A 17384-nucleotide genomic window follows, 5' to 3' on the forward strand; every position below is an offset into this window, starting at 1 on the left:
ACGCACTAATCCATTCAAAATACAAAATTTGTATATATTATTGACCTTTATGTAATCAAACTATACCCAAGGCTCATTCGTGTCTGCCTCATCTTAGACATTTAGATCTGGATTAGCAGTGAGCATTAGAATGATCCGGACCGAATAGATTACAAATCCCGGTTCCCGGTCCAGATCCGTGACTGCATGGAGCCCCACCGACGCCATAAATTGCGCATCACTGTGGCGAGTGGCGACAAAGGAGTGCGAAATTCTCACTCCTTGCTCGACATCGTTGCTCGCGTCTCTAGAAACTTTCCGTTTTCCCAGCGGGCTCTGCGATTTCCGGCGATCCCAGTTCGTTTCCCGGCGAGATGAGGACCTTGCAGTTCTGCCTTGTCGTCGCGACGGCCGCCGGGTTCTTCGCGACTCTCATCTACATGGCCGGAGTCTCTACATTCGGTACGCCCTAATCCCTTTTCTCCTCTGCATACCGATCATTTTTCTTCCGCATATTTCTAGGGCTTTTCTCTTACGTTTTGGTTTCTAATTAGCTAGATCTTGTGTTTTATTGATCTCATTCGGTAGATCAGAAGTTTGTGATCTCGGACGAGGACATCGAATCTCTGAGATCCCTGCACGTTCATTTCGAGAAGTGCGTGGTGAGTTTTTCTGAACAATTGTTTCGTCGTTCTGAAATGTGGCTAATTGTGCTGTTCTCGACTTGCATTTTTCGGGTATTTGATTCGTTTTTGGTCCTCTTTTGTGTGTGTTTCAGTTATTTCCTTCAGTTCAGGTTCTGCTTATGTATTAAGTTTCTTTTCATCATCACTTTTGAGAACTTGTTAATGCAAATATAACACCGAGACAGCATATTAAGGTTATACCTTTTTTGGACGATTTACCTGGTTTTTAGTGGGTAAATAATCATTTAGATCTCATCAGTTACGTTGATTTCATTCTCAACTTTATGTGCACTAAAGTTCAGTTGCGACAAAGACCTAGTTGAATTTTTCCCTTAAATTAGCATTCTGAGTATTTTTTTTCAGCTTTTAGCACATGAAGTATCATATAGTTCTGTCTTTGCAGCAATTTGATCCTCTGTTTTTATGCACAATAAATGGCAAATATGACATCAAGCTATTCAAATTCTTGCTCATAAATTTGTCCTTTCCTTTTTTTTTAGCATAGAGTAGTTAAGGTTCATTTGTTCGAAGGCATTCCTGAATACCATATCTTGATTAGTAGGAGTCACACTTCTTTAGCCCAGAGGATCTCAGGTTTGAATCCCACCTGGGGTTACCCCCATCTTTGTGGGGTTTGCTAATGGATATCACCGTTGCACCATGGATTGCCTCCTACATAAATTGCTATGCAATGCTAGCTTCCATTCAATGAATTTCACTTCATTCCTCAACTAGCAGATAGGTCAGTTGTGGAAGTTTTCTTTGCAAAATGATAGGTTCTACTTTTAGTTCCTGAGAGGCCAAGTCTGTAATTTGGTTCTGCTTGTGTGATCGATAAAGGCATTCTCTGCTTCAAGTGTAGCTACAATAATGTTCTTGAGAGCTTAGACTGAAATGTCGCATTGCCAGGTTAACTACAGTGAAGTGACCATGTCGCCAAATTTGGTTTATGCTTGCTGTTGAAAAAGGGAAAATGAAAAAACAATGCACACATAGCCCTGTTGATGGATCATGCCCCATAGTTTGTTTACTTGGATTTTTGTTATACACCATACATTGTTATTTGTTACATTTTGATGCTCTTTCTTGCTAAACTTTTGGATTATTAGTTGTGAAGTAGAGCCATTTTTGCCATATGTTTGAAAGAAATGGTGGCCTTGAAAGTTCATTATCTTATCTGGGTGTTTGGGTTGGTGCAGAGTACAAATGGGCTAGGCTTACGAGCTGAACGAAAGGACTACTGTCAAGTTATTATGCATTTCCCTCATGATACCGTGCCCAAGTGGGTATGTTTTTTAGTGCATTTAGTTTGATGTTTTATTTTGCCAAAATATCTTCTTTCCTTTAGTTGCAATTTTGTGATTTGCTTCCCTTTTATTAATAAAAACACTAACAATTCAACAGAAAGATCCCAAGACTGGAGAGCTTGAAGGTCTGTCATATGAGTTGAACCTTTGTGAAGCATTAGCCACATGGGAGCAGGTGCGAATCTGTTGGACGATATCATCCATTATCATGGAAACTAGCAGTATCCAGTTATATATGACTTTTGACTTTCTCGACCACTTTATGAAGGCGCATTAGGGTTTGAATTCTTGCATCGTGGTTCAGTTTGTATCGTGTTTATATTTTATTTGCTTATTGTTGTTATTACCCATTGTATCTGTATTTGTTTTGTGTAACTAGGGGTATTTTAGTTCATGTAATTTTTGTAAAGTTTAATATAAATAGAAGAGATCCCATGCCACAATCCACATTGGGAATTGTGCCTTTCAGCCCTTTCCTTCTTTGATGCATCCTTTCTTCTTACTTGCTGGAGTATTTTGGTGTATACAGGCCAGTTCATCATTTAGAGTGTGAGGAGCTTTATATTGATTTTCCTTTTTCTAATTATCTTTTCAGTCTTTTATTTGTATTTTTTCTCACTGATTATTGGTTTTTTAATTTCGTACTCATCTAGTGGCACTGTTGGATCGATAGGTACCAGCAATGTTTTGAAAAGCGTTGAGGCGAAGTGAGGCGCTCCACCAAAAACTGAGGTGAGGCATAAGCCTCGAGGTGTAAAGCGTAAGCCTCAAAAAAAAATTTATAAAAAAATATCTAAAATTATAAATAAATAAAAAATGGTTTATTGATGAAGCAACAACAAAAAAGAAATAGAAAATCTCAAATAAATACCAAAAATATGAGATTAACATGTAAAAGTAACATTAATGCAACAACTTGATCTATGTAAGTATCTAAAAAATAAAATATGAGCATTCATTAAATAAAAAATTAACATTAACAACCAAATGCATATTGGCATTAACATCATGTCATCATTAGAAAATGCATATTAACAACCAAATGTTAATATATTTGTTTAAAACTCTCCAAAATGAGTGTTACAACATTCACAAGTGCAAATGAAAGACCCAAAAAACATATAAATGTCCATAGTCCTATGATATGAATTAGGGCCTAGGCTCTTTTTGTGTCTCGGCATCATCAATATCCAAGTGTACAATGTTATCATTTGAGGAATCCATATAAAGAGGTTCTTGTTTATCCTCATTATCTGACTCTTCATCATCTGCACTTTCTTCTCCACATCTTCAGTTACTTGTTTTGCTTTTCTTTTTTCTTTAATAAGAAATCATATATTAAATACTTATTATATATAATTAAAAAAATACATTTATATTCATAGCAAGGCAAAAGCTAAGTCACACGAACTAGGCTAAAAGGTTGACGCACCCGCGTCGGCCGTACCCAACACGGGTGCGGACACGGCCAACTAAGTGTCAGACTCAATCAATGTATCGGGGCCGAGTCCGTCTACATTTTGGACTCGGTTAACTTTAACTGAGTTTATTTTTGTCCATTTGTTAGGGCAAAAGACGTATAAAAATAAAAAAAATTTGATCTTCGATCGTCTTCCTCCTTCTTTATGTGTTAGATTTTGGTAAGTTTGTGTTGTTACTTCAATAGAATTACTTTTTTATTTTTGCTTTAAAATTTACAATCTTATTATTGTTATATATATATATATATAGTTGTGTCCCTGTGTCCAATTTTTTTTAAATTACTCCGCACTCGTACCCGTACCCGCACCCATGTGACATAGGGTAAAAGGAATATAGCTTTAGCTTGATCTCTTGAAGACCTGTTTTGCATAGAACCACTTTGTGAATAGACACATGCTCAATGACATTTATGTTGAAGTTTGTGTCCAACCATGAATCCTCTAACCAATTGGGATCGTTTGGCAACACTGGATCTTTATTCTCCACAATTCACTCATCGTCTGAGTCTATATGATCTAGACATATAGGATCTTTGGTAGCCTTCCTCGTATTTAATTTCATATTGTACATGTCAAAAACCAATGCATTCATTTTTTCTTATTTAAGTCTATTCATCTCTTTTGTATGCACTTATAATTCCAAATCATTGATAACCAATTATAAAATAATTAAACTTATACAAATGTATTTAAAAAACAAAATACAAAGTCACAGACCAATTGAGAAGGTACTCTAATTCCTCTCACAGCCCGATGCACTACACGTCAAACTTAAAACTCGAATTGTAAAATTCATCAATTCAGGATTTTCGTGCTCAAATAAACTCCACCAATCAGCTGCATTCAAATAAAACAATAAAAAAATGATAAAAACATTAAGAATGTCACAATTAACAAAAAAAAATAAAACATAAATAAAATATTAACAAACAATAGCAGAATTGCAAACTTACAAGGACTTTTTGATTTCCTTGTTGTAACGACTACCTCTCTACCAAACAACTCATTTGTTTTTCTAAATACATCGATTTGTGTTGTAATTTTTAATCGAACATTTGCATCAAAAACCATTTTTTTTAACAAAATCATAAAAAAACACTCATAACTTCTCCATTCAGGTTGAAGTTGTCAGCATAATGAAATTGAGGATTTAAATAATAGGTAGCTAGCTGCATGCAAAATCTTATGAATTTGCAAGTCCCATCATCTCTCAATGATGTCCCAAATAGATTTATATTTTCTTTCAACATTATCAAGATTCGAACCAATTTTCTCCTTTAATCTATCTATTGCCTAGTACAAAAATCTCATAGTAGGCTCATCTGCATCTACTAATCGCAACACTTTCACGAGAGACAATGTAACTTTAATACCCAAAACTTATGATCATTAAGAACAATATAAGCAATGTTTTTATTATCGGATTCCTTATAATAATCAGATGATCTAAAATTTGAAGACAAGAACATCGACTTCAACTCTTTCTTGTAACATCCAATACTATGAAATGTGAGATATGTTATGGCAAAACGAGTAATGGTTGGACGTAATTCTCTCTTATTTGTGAACTTTCTTATCAAATTTAATATTCATGCATGACTATAGATATATCTTGTAATTTTTTTTTGCCTTTTCTACTGTATTTTTCAAAATTGATATTTTTTCAATATCTTTTAATCTCATATCTAAGCAATGCGCCACACATGGTGTCTAAAAACATATTTTCTGTTGTTAACATATTTTCAGCTACCACATAATTTGATGCATTATCCATTATGAATTTCACTATATTCTCTTTACCAACTTCTTTAACAATTTCTTCAAACAACTTACACAAATTTGCAGCAGTTTTTCAATGTCGTTGATGTCAACAGACTTCAAAAATATTGTCTCAAAAAATTAATTAAGTTTCTTTTTTTTTTTCATCAATCCAACCATCTTCCATAATGCTGCAACTAGCTTTTAGCCCTTTTTTTAACTCTTTTAAAATTTCATGAGTACAATCTACCTCATCTTTCAAAATCCACGTTCTGATCTCGTGGTAAGGTAGTTTGAACCCTTGCCCATAATTTGCAATAGCTTGTACTATTCGACCAAAATATGGATTGTTGCAAAGATTAAATGATAGAGGATTGGAATAAAAAAATCTATCAATGGCACGATATAGGTTTTCTCTCTCATCCATTTTGAATGTAGTGTTTATTTGTGGTTTGTCACGCTTCTTTGTTCACATAGAAGTCCATGTGACCAACTATGCTTGTTTTTGCAACACTACATGATCCACTGACTTCTTTGTTCACATTATCATCTGCTGATGATACAAAATAAACACTCCTCCAAATTTCTAACTTTATTCTTCCTCTTATTTTCTTTGCTTCTGATCCCTTAGATGATTATAAAAAAACCTTTTCACATCCGGTGGAACATCTTCGCAAAAACTTATACAATGTTTTATGCCATTGATGCCTTATGTAGTCTCTTTATGACAATAATTGTAAATTACATGTTCTATGAGTTTGTGGTTTTTAGTGGGATTTGAAACTTTAGCTTCATGATTCCATCCTACATCTTTTCTCATTGTTCACATGCAAAAATGCATATAAGAATATATATATATATATATATATATATATATATATATATATATATATATATATATATATATATTAACACAGCGATTTATAAAAACTCAATGAGTCACATGGCACTCCTAAAAAAAATTGATTCAATGTTTTATATCATCCAATGAATTTAAATTTATATTCAACATATATTACACTTGGCACTCCTATGTCACTACAGCAGAATTTGAAGGAAAACATAGAGAGCAAATAGCAAAGAATTTTAACAGAAAAAAAGATTTATCATGTTATAAACGAACAACAAAGTGCATTTAACACAAAGTCCAAGTTAATTCAGGCTAATAGTTATGCAGACACAATTGTGGAACCCAACATCAACCTAATGACCCACATTAGTGACAAAAATATTGCAGATAGAAAATGATAGGGTTAAAACAGAAACTGGCTGCACTGCACAAAAAGCATCAATCACGCTTCCTGTCAGCCAAAAACTAGTCAAACAAAATCTTTTAATAGAATCAACTTCATGTGGAAACAACTCTTGGCGTTAAAGACAGACCAAATGATCTAAACCAATTCTGGTGTATTTACACAAAATTGTGGACAGCTTGGTCACTGGCCTAGCCCATGTTTCACAGACCTAAATTTGGTTTTGAGCAACCAAGTGGAGTAGGCCACAAAGATAAGCCTGAAGCACACATGAAAAGATTCTCAAGGTCAAATCATGATCACATGTGAGATATCATGGACAAATAAGCAATGAAAGCAGCAACCTATTAGCAAATGTAAGTCAACATTCAAGCAATTGAACATACCAGCAATCCATTAGACAAGCAAAGAATTGTAAGGAAAGTGGGATACGATCAGGGTATGTTCCTTTCACTAATGCAAAAGGGGCAACAACTACCCAACATTAAAATGATGTGTTACAAGTCCCCTTAGCACCAAAGCATATAGAGTATAGAATATATGAGGAACATCAAGGTGTGCATTTTCTGAGAGACACACACACACACACACACACAGAGAGAGAGAGAGTACTTGTCGGACTCTTCTTCTTCTTCTTCTTGTTCTTTTCGGCATAGAGACTGCAAAAGAGAGAGACGATATAGCAGAGACTGGGTGAGTAGGGAGAGCAAAGACGAGAGAGCAGGGAGACTGAAAGACGAGAGAGCAGGGAGACGAGGGTAGTTATCGGGGCCTCCTCTATTTACCTCCAAAATTGGGTCAAATGGGGGTTTTGACCCTCATTTGACCCAATATATATGAGGTGCGCCTCGCCCTAAGGCGCATGCCTCATAGCGTTTGAGGCGTACGCCTCAGGGCATTTATGCCTTAGGCTAGCACCTCAAGTCACAAATGGCCTTGCCTCAAGGTGAGGCACGCCTTTTGCATCTTGAGGCACATTTTTAACAACATTGGGTGTCACTAATTTTGTTTTATAGTACCTAGTTAGTGTGTCATAAAAAATAGGGAATTTGCATCATTAGAACATCACGATCTTCTTGAACAAATAGCTCATGCTAGTGCTGTCTTGACATTAATTGTTTACTCGTAGATATTTTTGTTCCTAGTAATGTGCATGTACACATTTTATGTGAGAATCCTCATGGATTACCTTAGGAACTTTTTAGTTAGTGGCTTACTACATTAGCTTTTTTCTTAATCATTACACCCTTTATCATAGTACTTCTTGCATTCATTAATGCATATGCTTCCCTCTTTCCTCTTTTCCTTGCTCTATTTTTAGGCTCCTGGGTTAGTCAATGTTTTCATTATTATTGTGCAAGTTGCTTGATTCAAACATGATATTGATGCAGGTACGCAATAGCACTACTATACTTACCAAGGAGTTCATTGATGCTTTTCCAAATGGATGGGAGGAGTATGCATGGCGTAGAATCAACAAGGGCATTCTTCTGTAAGCATTCATGGTTGATGTTGGTTTTTACTGTTAGTAACTCTGGAAGACTAGTAGTCTGCATTAACTGGAGGGGAAAGCGTCTATAATAATGGCATAACATCTAAGGAGATGTAAGAAATTAACCTAGCAATAAATCAGCTACAAAGCCAAGAATCTTCTACTATGCTGCTGCTCTTCATAGTGAATACATGGTTTTTAGTAATATTTGTGACCAATGCAACATCTACTTTAGATTCCATAGATGGTATTTCAAGGGCACTTATATCTTATTATCCTTTACAATATTTTTTAAAGTTTTTGAATAAGAGTTAATTATATATTTTCCACATAATAAACTCCATGTCAAAAGGTAATTATCCTTCTTTGTCAATTAGGAGATTTCCAGCTAACTACAAAGCTAGGCAGATTAATGCAAACATTACCTTGGTGTTACCACCAAGTGTAAATTGACCAAGATCTTTCTGTATCATACTTCAACTACTTGTTTGAATTCAAGTTGAATTACTAGATGCAATATACTCAGTTTCTTTAATATACTCAGTTTCTTTTTAGGTTTACTTTCAGATTGGAAGCTGACCTTTACTGTTTTGATATAATTCTTATTTACAGAAATAAATGTGAGAATAAGACACTATGCATGGAAAAGCTTGCTTTGGTGCTTCCAGAAACACCACCTTTTGTGCCCCATCAATTTGGCCGTTGTGCTGTTATTGGTAACTCAGGCGATCTTCTGCAAACGAGCTTTGGAGAAGAGATTGATGGCTATGATGCCGTTGTTCGTGAGAACGGGGCTCCAATCCAGGTCTGCATGATTTCTTCTTGATTCATTGGCGTTAATTATTGTTTCTTCCTGCCTTTTGATTTGGTGGCTTGTCATCATTGTGCAACAGAATTATACAAGGTACGTGGGTAGCAAAAGGACATTTCGGCTTCTGAATCGTGGATCTGCAAAGGCCCTTGACAAAGTTGCAGAATTAGATGGTTTGGTCACTTAGAAAACTTTTTGAAGAACTTTATTGTTCAGATGTAGACATGCTAAAGTTTTTCTTTACCCAGGGACGGGGAAGGAGGTGTTGATCATCAAAACTACAATCCATGACATCATGAGAAAAATGATTCGGGTGTGTACACATTTTTCTTTATTATATTATATTTTGGTAGATGTGCATTTTTCTTCAGTGGATGTGTTTGAATCAGTGTTGTGAAAAGCGTTGAGGCGTAGCGAGGCACTCCACCAAAATCTGAGGCGAGGTGTAAGCCTCGAGGCGTAAAGCGTAAGCCTCAATTTTTTTTTTAAATTTAAAAAAACTATAAAAAATATCTAAAATTATAAATAAATAAAAAATGCGATGAAGAAATCACATGGAAAAAGTGACTCACTTAGAAGTTTTTTGTTCAAATAGAATTGGACAGATTTTTGTTTTTTTCAACAAGGGAACATCCAATGAAAATTTAGGAATTTTCTAAGGACCAGTGGAAAAATCTCACTATATTTATACTTCTCACACCATCAATGATCATCATGAGACATAAGCAATCTAGTGTGTGCACATGCTAATAAAAAACATTCATTATAAATGAAATGCAAACAACACTCATTTCAACACTTCTATGCACAATTGCATAGACACAAACTCATTCATATTCCAATAATCTCAATACTTCCACATACATATGATAAGACACAAGAACAAATAGCAATCATGAAAAGTATCGTAACCGATAAAACAAGAGAAACATGAAAGAAAATTCAGCAAACAAGAAAAGAGTCCATATTTTTCAAATCTTAGAAAAACTGGAACTCTAGATATCCCTCTACAAATTGAACTGTCACCAAATCAAGGTCATCTCGAATAGAAAAATGACCAAAAATGCATCAACGACTAGAAGAAAGAAGAAAAAAACTGAGATTATCCAAGAACAAAAAGAAAACACGTAACTTGGATAATCTAAGAAAAAACGAATGGAAAAAGCGGAAACTGAGAGAGAGAGAGAGAGAGAGAAAACAAAAGGAGAAAGAGCAAAACGATTGAGAAAGAGAGAGGGAAGAAAGAGCATCAACGATTGAGAGAGAGAGGGAAGAAAGTGCATCAACGATTGAGAGAGGGGGGAAAGAACACACCTGACGTCCGGAAGAGGGAGAGCGAGCGAGCGCAGCGGTGGCAGTGGTGGCGACGTAGGCGCAGTGGCGACGACGGTGGCGAAGCGTGAAGAGCAAGCAGGAGAGGAACAACGTGAAGAGTGATCTGGAGAGGAGAGCGAGATGGAGCGAGCGAAGGAGGAGCGACAATGGCAAATTGGCCTAATTAGTTAAAAGTTTTAACTTAAAACTGCGTGAAAAAACCCTAATTTTTTATCAAATGGGGGCTTTGACCCTCATTTGACCAAAAACTTCGAGGCTTATACGCCTCGGCATCTCGCCTCGAGGCATGCACCTCAAGGCATATGAGGCACATGCCTCAGGGATTTTATGCTTTATATATGCGCCTCAAGGCATAAAGCCCCTCGCCTCAAGGCGAGGCACACTTTTTGCGCCTTGAGGCGCTGCTTTCTGGCTAAATTTTGCTTAACTAGTCAACTCCCAGTTTATTCTCTTTTGGCATATTCATAGACCATAAATGAAAACAGTTTGATTCATGATTCATTATATTCTTAACACCAAATTCTAGGGTGTGAAATATCAAAAACCGACATCCATATAACATCCACATGCATAAATCATTTCTAATTACCAGTGTTGTAAGTATTGTTACTTTGTGATACGAGTGTGTAGCGTACTCGTATTGGGTGTATTGTACGATACACCCCTCTATCGTGTTGTATCGTACAATACAGAATGCATCGTACAATACACCTTCGACGTACTTTAAAAAGGCTGAAAGTTAATTTTTTCATTTTCGGTTTTAAATACCTTTTAAAGGTCAACTTCTCCATTTGTCTAGAGGCCATTATAAGTGCATTTTCACCATTTTTTCATCCAAAGAAGTGGGTTAAGGTAAAAAAAAGTGCATTTTCACAATTTTTTTTTCACTTAAGAAAATGGGTTAAGGTAAAAAAAAGTGCATTTTCACAATTTTTTTACTCAAGAAAATGGGTTAAGGTAAAAAAACTTTATTATAAGTAAAATTACAAAGCTACTCTTTAAAAAAAAATTGCCTCGGGGGTGCTTCTCTCTTACAACCCCCCGCCAACTTACCGCAATCCGCAAAAATTAAAGGTTTATATCAAGGTAAAAATCAGCCTCCACACTCCAACAAAGATGACATGAGATGATCCGGCATGGCAATGGCACACTCAAGTAATGAGTGAAAATTGGTTGAAAATCGAGTACAACTATTTACCATTATATTTTTGTTTATGTAATATAAAAGTATGAGTTTTGTGGCATGTTCTTAATTGCAAGATATTTAATATTTTGCATTGTTATTGTGAGATATGCATGCAATATTATCTATAATTATATATTAATTGATGTTTGATGATGTCTTATGCGGATCATAGCGACATAAATGTTTTATATGTGATTTTATGGTTGTATTTTGTGCAATTCATCATTGTTTCGTGTGATATGATTTTTTTAGAATTTTTGCTAATTTAAAAAAATGGATTTTTTATTAAAAAATTATGATACAATACGATTCAGCGTTTTGCCATTATATTTTTGTTTATGTAATATAAAAGTATGAGTTTTGTGGCATGTCCTTAATTGCAAGATATTTAATATTTTGCATTGTTATTGTGAGAGATATGCATGCAATATTATCTATAATTATATATTAATTGATGTTTGATGATGTCTTATGCGGATCATAGCGACATAAATGTTTTATATGTGATTTTATGGTTGCATTTTGTGCAATTCATCATTGTTTCGTGTGATATGATTTTTTTAGAATTTTTGCTAATTTAAAAAAATGGATTTTTTATTAAAAATTTATGATACAATACGATTCAGCGTTACTTTGGGCCCAACCGATGCAGGTAACAATTCAATACTTACAACCTTGCTAATTACATCATATTTTTGCTCTTTCCCAAACAAATGAATCTTTCTAACTGATTGCTTGCAGTTGATGTTTTTACACTGCTGCTATTTACCTGCCATATGTTTTACATGAATTTTTGGTAAAAATGCATGCTTATAGTGGAGAAAAGTTGTCCAAGTAGTGTTAATCATAATCACAGATATCCGCAATATTTTTAAAATATCGCGATATTATCGTTGTAGATTCAGCAAAACGATAATATATGTAAAATATCATGATATTTTGAAAATATTGCCAATTTGATAATATCGCAATATTATCACGAGAATAATGCGATATTATCGTGATATTATCAATTAGTTTTATTGTTTTTATTTATTTTTTACATTTTAAATATGTTTTTCTTCTTTCTTTTATTATTTATGTATTTTTTGTCTAAACATGATATTTTTTTACTTATTTTTGTTATTGTTTATATTTTTAAACCCGAAGATTTTCCCGAGATTTATCACCAAACCTATAATATCGCGAGAAAGAGCCTCACCGAGATATAGCCGATACCAATATTTGTGGCTATGGTGTTAATTGAGGTTCTGTGTTCTACAAAGCTTAACATGCGTTTTTTAATGTAACTTTTCATATTGAAATTTCAGCAAATGTTTAGTTCATCCAGCCTGTATCTCTGTCTTACACTTCTCTATATGATCTCTGCAGGAGGTTCCTATTCAAAATCCTGTATATCTCATGTTGGGTGCATCCTTTGGTTCATCTGCCAAAGGAACAGGTCTCAAAGCACTTGAATTTGCTCTCTCTGTCTGCGACTCTGTGGACATGTATGGCTTTACTGTGGATCCAGGATATAAGGAATGGTACGATGTCATATTTTCATTTTCAAGTTATCGACTTGGTATGTTGATTTGTCTCTGACTACCTGTGCCTGTTTCATCCTATTTGGGTTAAGTCAACCTTCCCAGCTTCCTTGTGTCTTGGGTGGCTTAATTCCAGTTGTCTGGATGGCCTATGGGACTTTGTCTGGGCTTTCCTTGTCTGTCAACATGATTTTCAGTCTACTCCATTTGCTTGTTTGTCACTGTAATGGTTCGGGTTGCTGATCTTTTTTTTTTTCCTCTCAGGACCAGGTACTTCTCAGAGTCCAGACAGGGCCACACTCCGTTGCAGGGAAGAGCATACTATCAAATGATGGAGTGCCTAGGAGTAAGTTCTGCCTCTTAATCTATTTTAATCTCTTTAAATTTTCTGCTTCAGCTAATTTTTCCATTGTAGTTGGGAATCTAAAATTCTGTATATGATGTTTCCTCTAAGCTTGTCAAAATTTACTCTCCAATGAGAGCAGACTTCAATCGCGTCGTTCATTGGGTTCCTAGTCGAGATACGTTGCATTCTGCACGAGTTTCTTCAGAGAAGATGTTGGGGTAAGTTGCTACTGCTTGAACATAAGTCAGGCCTATTCACCATCCACTCCAATAGCTTATGTTTATGCAAAGTCTTTGCCTTACAGGAACAATGGTGCGAGCAGGGGGGATCCCCTTGCTGCGTGTTCGATCACCAAAAGGTCCAGCAAGAGGCCAAAATTTTCTGGATTAAGGCGGGCAGCAGTTGATCATCAAAAATATGTTAAAGGTGCAACCCTCTATCCTTTGGAACACAAAGATGGACATGGGATGCTTTGCATGATCCCTGAAAACACCGACTCAGTCATCACTGATACTTGAATGCGCTGGCGTCTACTGACCGATCATCTGGCGACTCGGTGGCACAACCCAAAGGATGAGCATCCATGTGATGGTTGGGTGAGCCAGATTTTTGCCCTTGGTGGGGAGATGTTTGTTGTAAGTTCTCGTTCATTCTGTATAAATTCAAGACGTTCATTCTTTATTCCATTTGCCCTTCTTCAAGATGAAAGATTCTGTGGGAATTCCCACTTCTTTGAAGCAGGGAAATGGATGGATATTAGTAGCTACAGATGTAAACTCCCTGGAGGAAAAAGTTCCAAATTTTCAAATCTCTCTCTCTCTCATGCCATCTGTACTCTGCAGACCCAGATGAATAAGTGGATTCGGATCAACCATGATTGTCTTGTCCAATCTGTTTACACCCTGAATTTCATCTGAAACTCGGATTCTGAAGCCATACAAAGCAGCTTGCACCAAGTTAGGTGACAATAAGATGGGATTGAGAATCTGGAGGTATGGATGTAAATGGTTTGTATTCGGGTTGGATATGGCCAAATGCCACAGGTAATTTGGTTAACGGATTTGGATTCAGATGGTGAAAAGTTCATACTAAATCCAAGTTTTTACATGTAATCAAATTTGAATATCCATCTGATCCAATAGCAAAAAACTCAAACCATATCTGCATTTGATTATAACTTGATATGGTTTTGGCTTTACCAAATCCGATTATGCGAAGTAGGATTCTGTTGGATTTTGGATAAATTCAGATCCAATGACCCCCCTATTTGGGGGCCTCTGATGGGTGTCTTTGCTTGGTGCAATAGCAAAGTGCCGGCTGTCAAGTGTGTGGCACGAGTTTGAGACATAAGGGAAGCCACTTCTTTTAGCCTAAGCTGGCTCCAGTCTGCCTCTCCCAAACCCCCGAAACACAGCGCTGTAATGGGTGTGATCCTCTGGTCTCGGCCATTCTTTGTGCAACCACATTCTAGGGATGGCAGTGGACAGGGACAAGGTCTTCACTCTTGCCTGGTCTCAAAATTATGCCCTCTATCCCCACCTCCATCTCTGCACGGATTTTGATTTTAACTTTCATCCTCGCCTCCATCTCCATTTCATGTCCTCTATCCCTGGTTCAAGCAGGGTGAGGTCGGGAGGAGCCTCGTTTCCCCTCGGTCCACTGTCAGGTCTTCACTCTTGCCCGGTCTCAAAATTCTGCCCTCCATCCCCACCTCCATCTCTGCACGGATTTTGATTTTAACTTTCATCCTTGTCTCCATCTCCGTTTCATGTCCTCTATCCCTAGTTCAAGCAGGGTGAGGTCGGGAGGAGCCTCGTTTCCCCTCGGTCCACTGTCATCTCTGAAGAAGGAGAGGAAGGTTTACCAATGAAGATGGGGTGGGGCTGAAAAGCGTAAGTCCATCCCCACACAGGTTTTGATGTTAACCTTCATTCCCATTTCATGTTCTTCATCTCCGGTTCAAACTGGGGGACCACGTTCACCTGCCATTCGGTACTTTGGTGCATCCTATTAGGGTGGATTAACTTCTCAGGTCCCTGGACTCCACTCAACCTCGCTAGATTGGTCCAGGCTATAATCTTGAATTAAACCTCAATGTATTGAAAATATTGCCACTTTACTCTTAAAGTGAAAGTACCACAAAAAACGTTTTTTCCCATTTTTTTGTGATTTCTCCATAAAACCTTTTGTCTGCTCTTTTAAATAGTTTTAAATCATAATATTGTTTTTATATTTAATTAAATTTGCTTGTCTTAGTAGAGATTTTATCTGATAAATTTGAGAAATTTAAAAATTTTCAATATCTTCTGATAGGCACACGACACGACCCATAAGATGCCAATTTTTTTTTACTTGAAGTAAAAAATTGTTTCTTTCACTGTTGTTGAACCTGACAAGTCTTCCAACGGCTAATGGCTTTTAGGTGGAGCGTTGGGTGACAACATTATCTAAAGAGTTGGATAAGATTGGGATTCTGTACTGTCCTGCACAATCCAGTGTCCCAGCTTACACTATTCTCTACGCAAGTGGGTGCTTCCAAACAACATCATTGTGTATTTTAACACAATTTGTGCCTCTCTTTTTCGTATCCATAATAAATAGCTCGTGCTTCAATGCAGAAAAGTCCAGTAAATAAAATTGAAAAGAGAAAGGGCAATTCAAGAGCCACTTAACTTGACAGCTATTTGAGAAAAGCTGCCTACTGTTTTGTTAATTCAAAACTCTGCCCTTCGTCCCTGCACGGGTTTTGATTTTAACCTCCATCCCCGGTCTAAATGAATCCAGGCGGGGCGGGGCGGGGCGGGACCCCGTTTCTCCCCAGTCCCCAGTCATTTTTTAAAGGTATTTTAGTTATTTTATTAACGAGAATCGGGGACAGGGCAGGAGAAAGAGTAAGGCCATCCCTTCCTCCATCCTAGCACGGGTTTTGATTTTAACCTCTATCCCTGCCTCCATTCATGTTTCATGTCCTCAATCCCCGATCCAAATGAGGTGCTACGGGTCACCATTTTCCTTAAGTCCACTGCCATCCCTACTGCCTTCTTGTATAGTTTATGTTTCATAGAGATGCTTGGTTATAAAAATCATCCAGTGGTCGGGTAACCAAAATGCCCCCATTGTTGATGGCATGTTTTTTAACGAAAGGTCACAAGATGAGTTGTTTTATAAAAAAAAGAATAAAAATGGCATTTTATGCTTCAAGCAGGTAAAAAAGTGGGCAATTGAACGTAATAACCCCAACGTTGAGTGACTCTTTGTAAATAGCTGAAAGCTGATGATATTACTCAAAATCCAAACAAACAAATAAAGTTCCTTCCCGATGTATCCTTTCATGTCACTTCCATGGTTGCCATGTTGATTTACCGTCCCAAAATTTCTTAACTTTGTACCATGACAAATATCATGAAATTTACATACATTAACGGGGCCTCCCCTTGTCTGGCAGATTCAGTTAGTGCACGTCACCTTGTGTGTTGGGAGGTTGCAAGTTAGAATCCAATGCTATGGTTGTATAACTGGTAGGGATCTGCCTAACCCCAGCTTTCTCTGTCAAAAAAAAATATCATGACATTTACTTAAAGCATGCAAAAAAAAAACCATATTCGAGTGCAGTTAAATACGTATCATGATAGTTTGATGGAAAGTCACAATTTTATCATCATTCACGGCATGTTTTTTATCAGCAAATTCTTGGTGAAAAAACGTTTTTTTTTTTCACATGTTTTCGAATTATTCCTTGTTTATATTTTAGATTTTAAAAATTGTTTCTTTTTGGCAGTTATTTTCCTACATGAAAATTTTGAAATCTCCACAGAAATTCATTGCGAATTTAAATTAGGGCTTTAAAGTTTTGTCACTGCTTCAAACCCATCATATCATTTTGTGAGAGTTCTTGCCCATAGCAGATGGCAATTGGGGTTGAAATGCATAAAAATTTGTGTTATTAAACAGGAGGTTAATATTTGGTCAAAGGTTGGGTGGTCGTGTCCTCGACCCAGGGTTTTACCTTTCAAGGAGGGGGCGCCCATTAAGTGACCCGGTTCTCAGTGTGGGTTTCTTCATCATTATATATATATATATATATATATATATATATAGAGAGAGAGAGAGAGAGAGAGAGAGATGGTCAGATTGCCATATGAGTCTTTATTTTTGTCATTCTTTTGGTTATTTTTTTAGTCAATCACCTTACAAATGTGATCTATATGGTTTGTTCTGTACGAA

The 17384-nt window shown here is 36.5% G+C and overlaps 1 protein-coding gene across 1 annotated transcript; it reads left to right on the plus strand.

The window, feature by feature from the left end:
• Positions 1 to 240: 240 nt before the first annotated feature.
• Positions 241 to 13968, plus strand: LOC149837250 (sialyltransferase-like protein 2). The gene is made up of 12 exons (XM_090007298.1): positions 241 to 441; positions 568 to 641; positions 1865 to 1951; positions 2070 to 2147; positions 7856 to 7956; positions 8569 to 8761; positions 8850 to 8940; positions 9016 to 9080; positions 12660 to 12814; positions 13079 to 13160; positions 13269 to 13378; positions 13465 to 13968. Exons 1-12 carry the CDS (start codon positions 354 to 356, stop codon positions 13676 to 13678), a joined length of 1338 nt encoding a protein of 445 aa, XP_089863424.1. The 5' UTR covers positions 241 to 353; the 3' UTR covers positions 13679 to 13968.
• Positions 13969 to 17384: the final 3416 nt, after the last annotated feature.

The sequence above is a fragment of the Nuphar pumila genome, chromosome 5, assembly GCF_984573655.1.
Source record: "Nuphar pumila chromosome 5, dmNupPumi1.hap1.1, whole genome shotgun sequence".
NCBI lineage: Eukaryota > Viridiplantae > Streptophyta > Magnoliopsida > Nymphaeales > Nymphaeaceae > Nuphar > Nuphar pumila.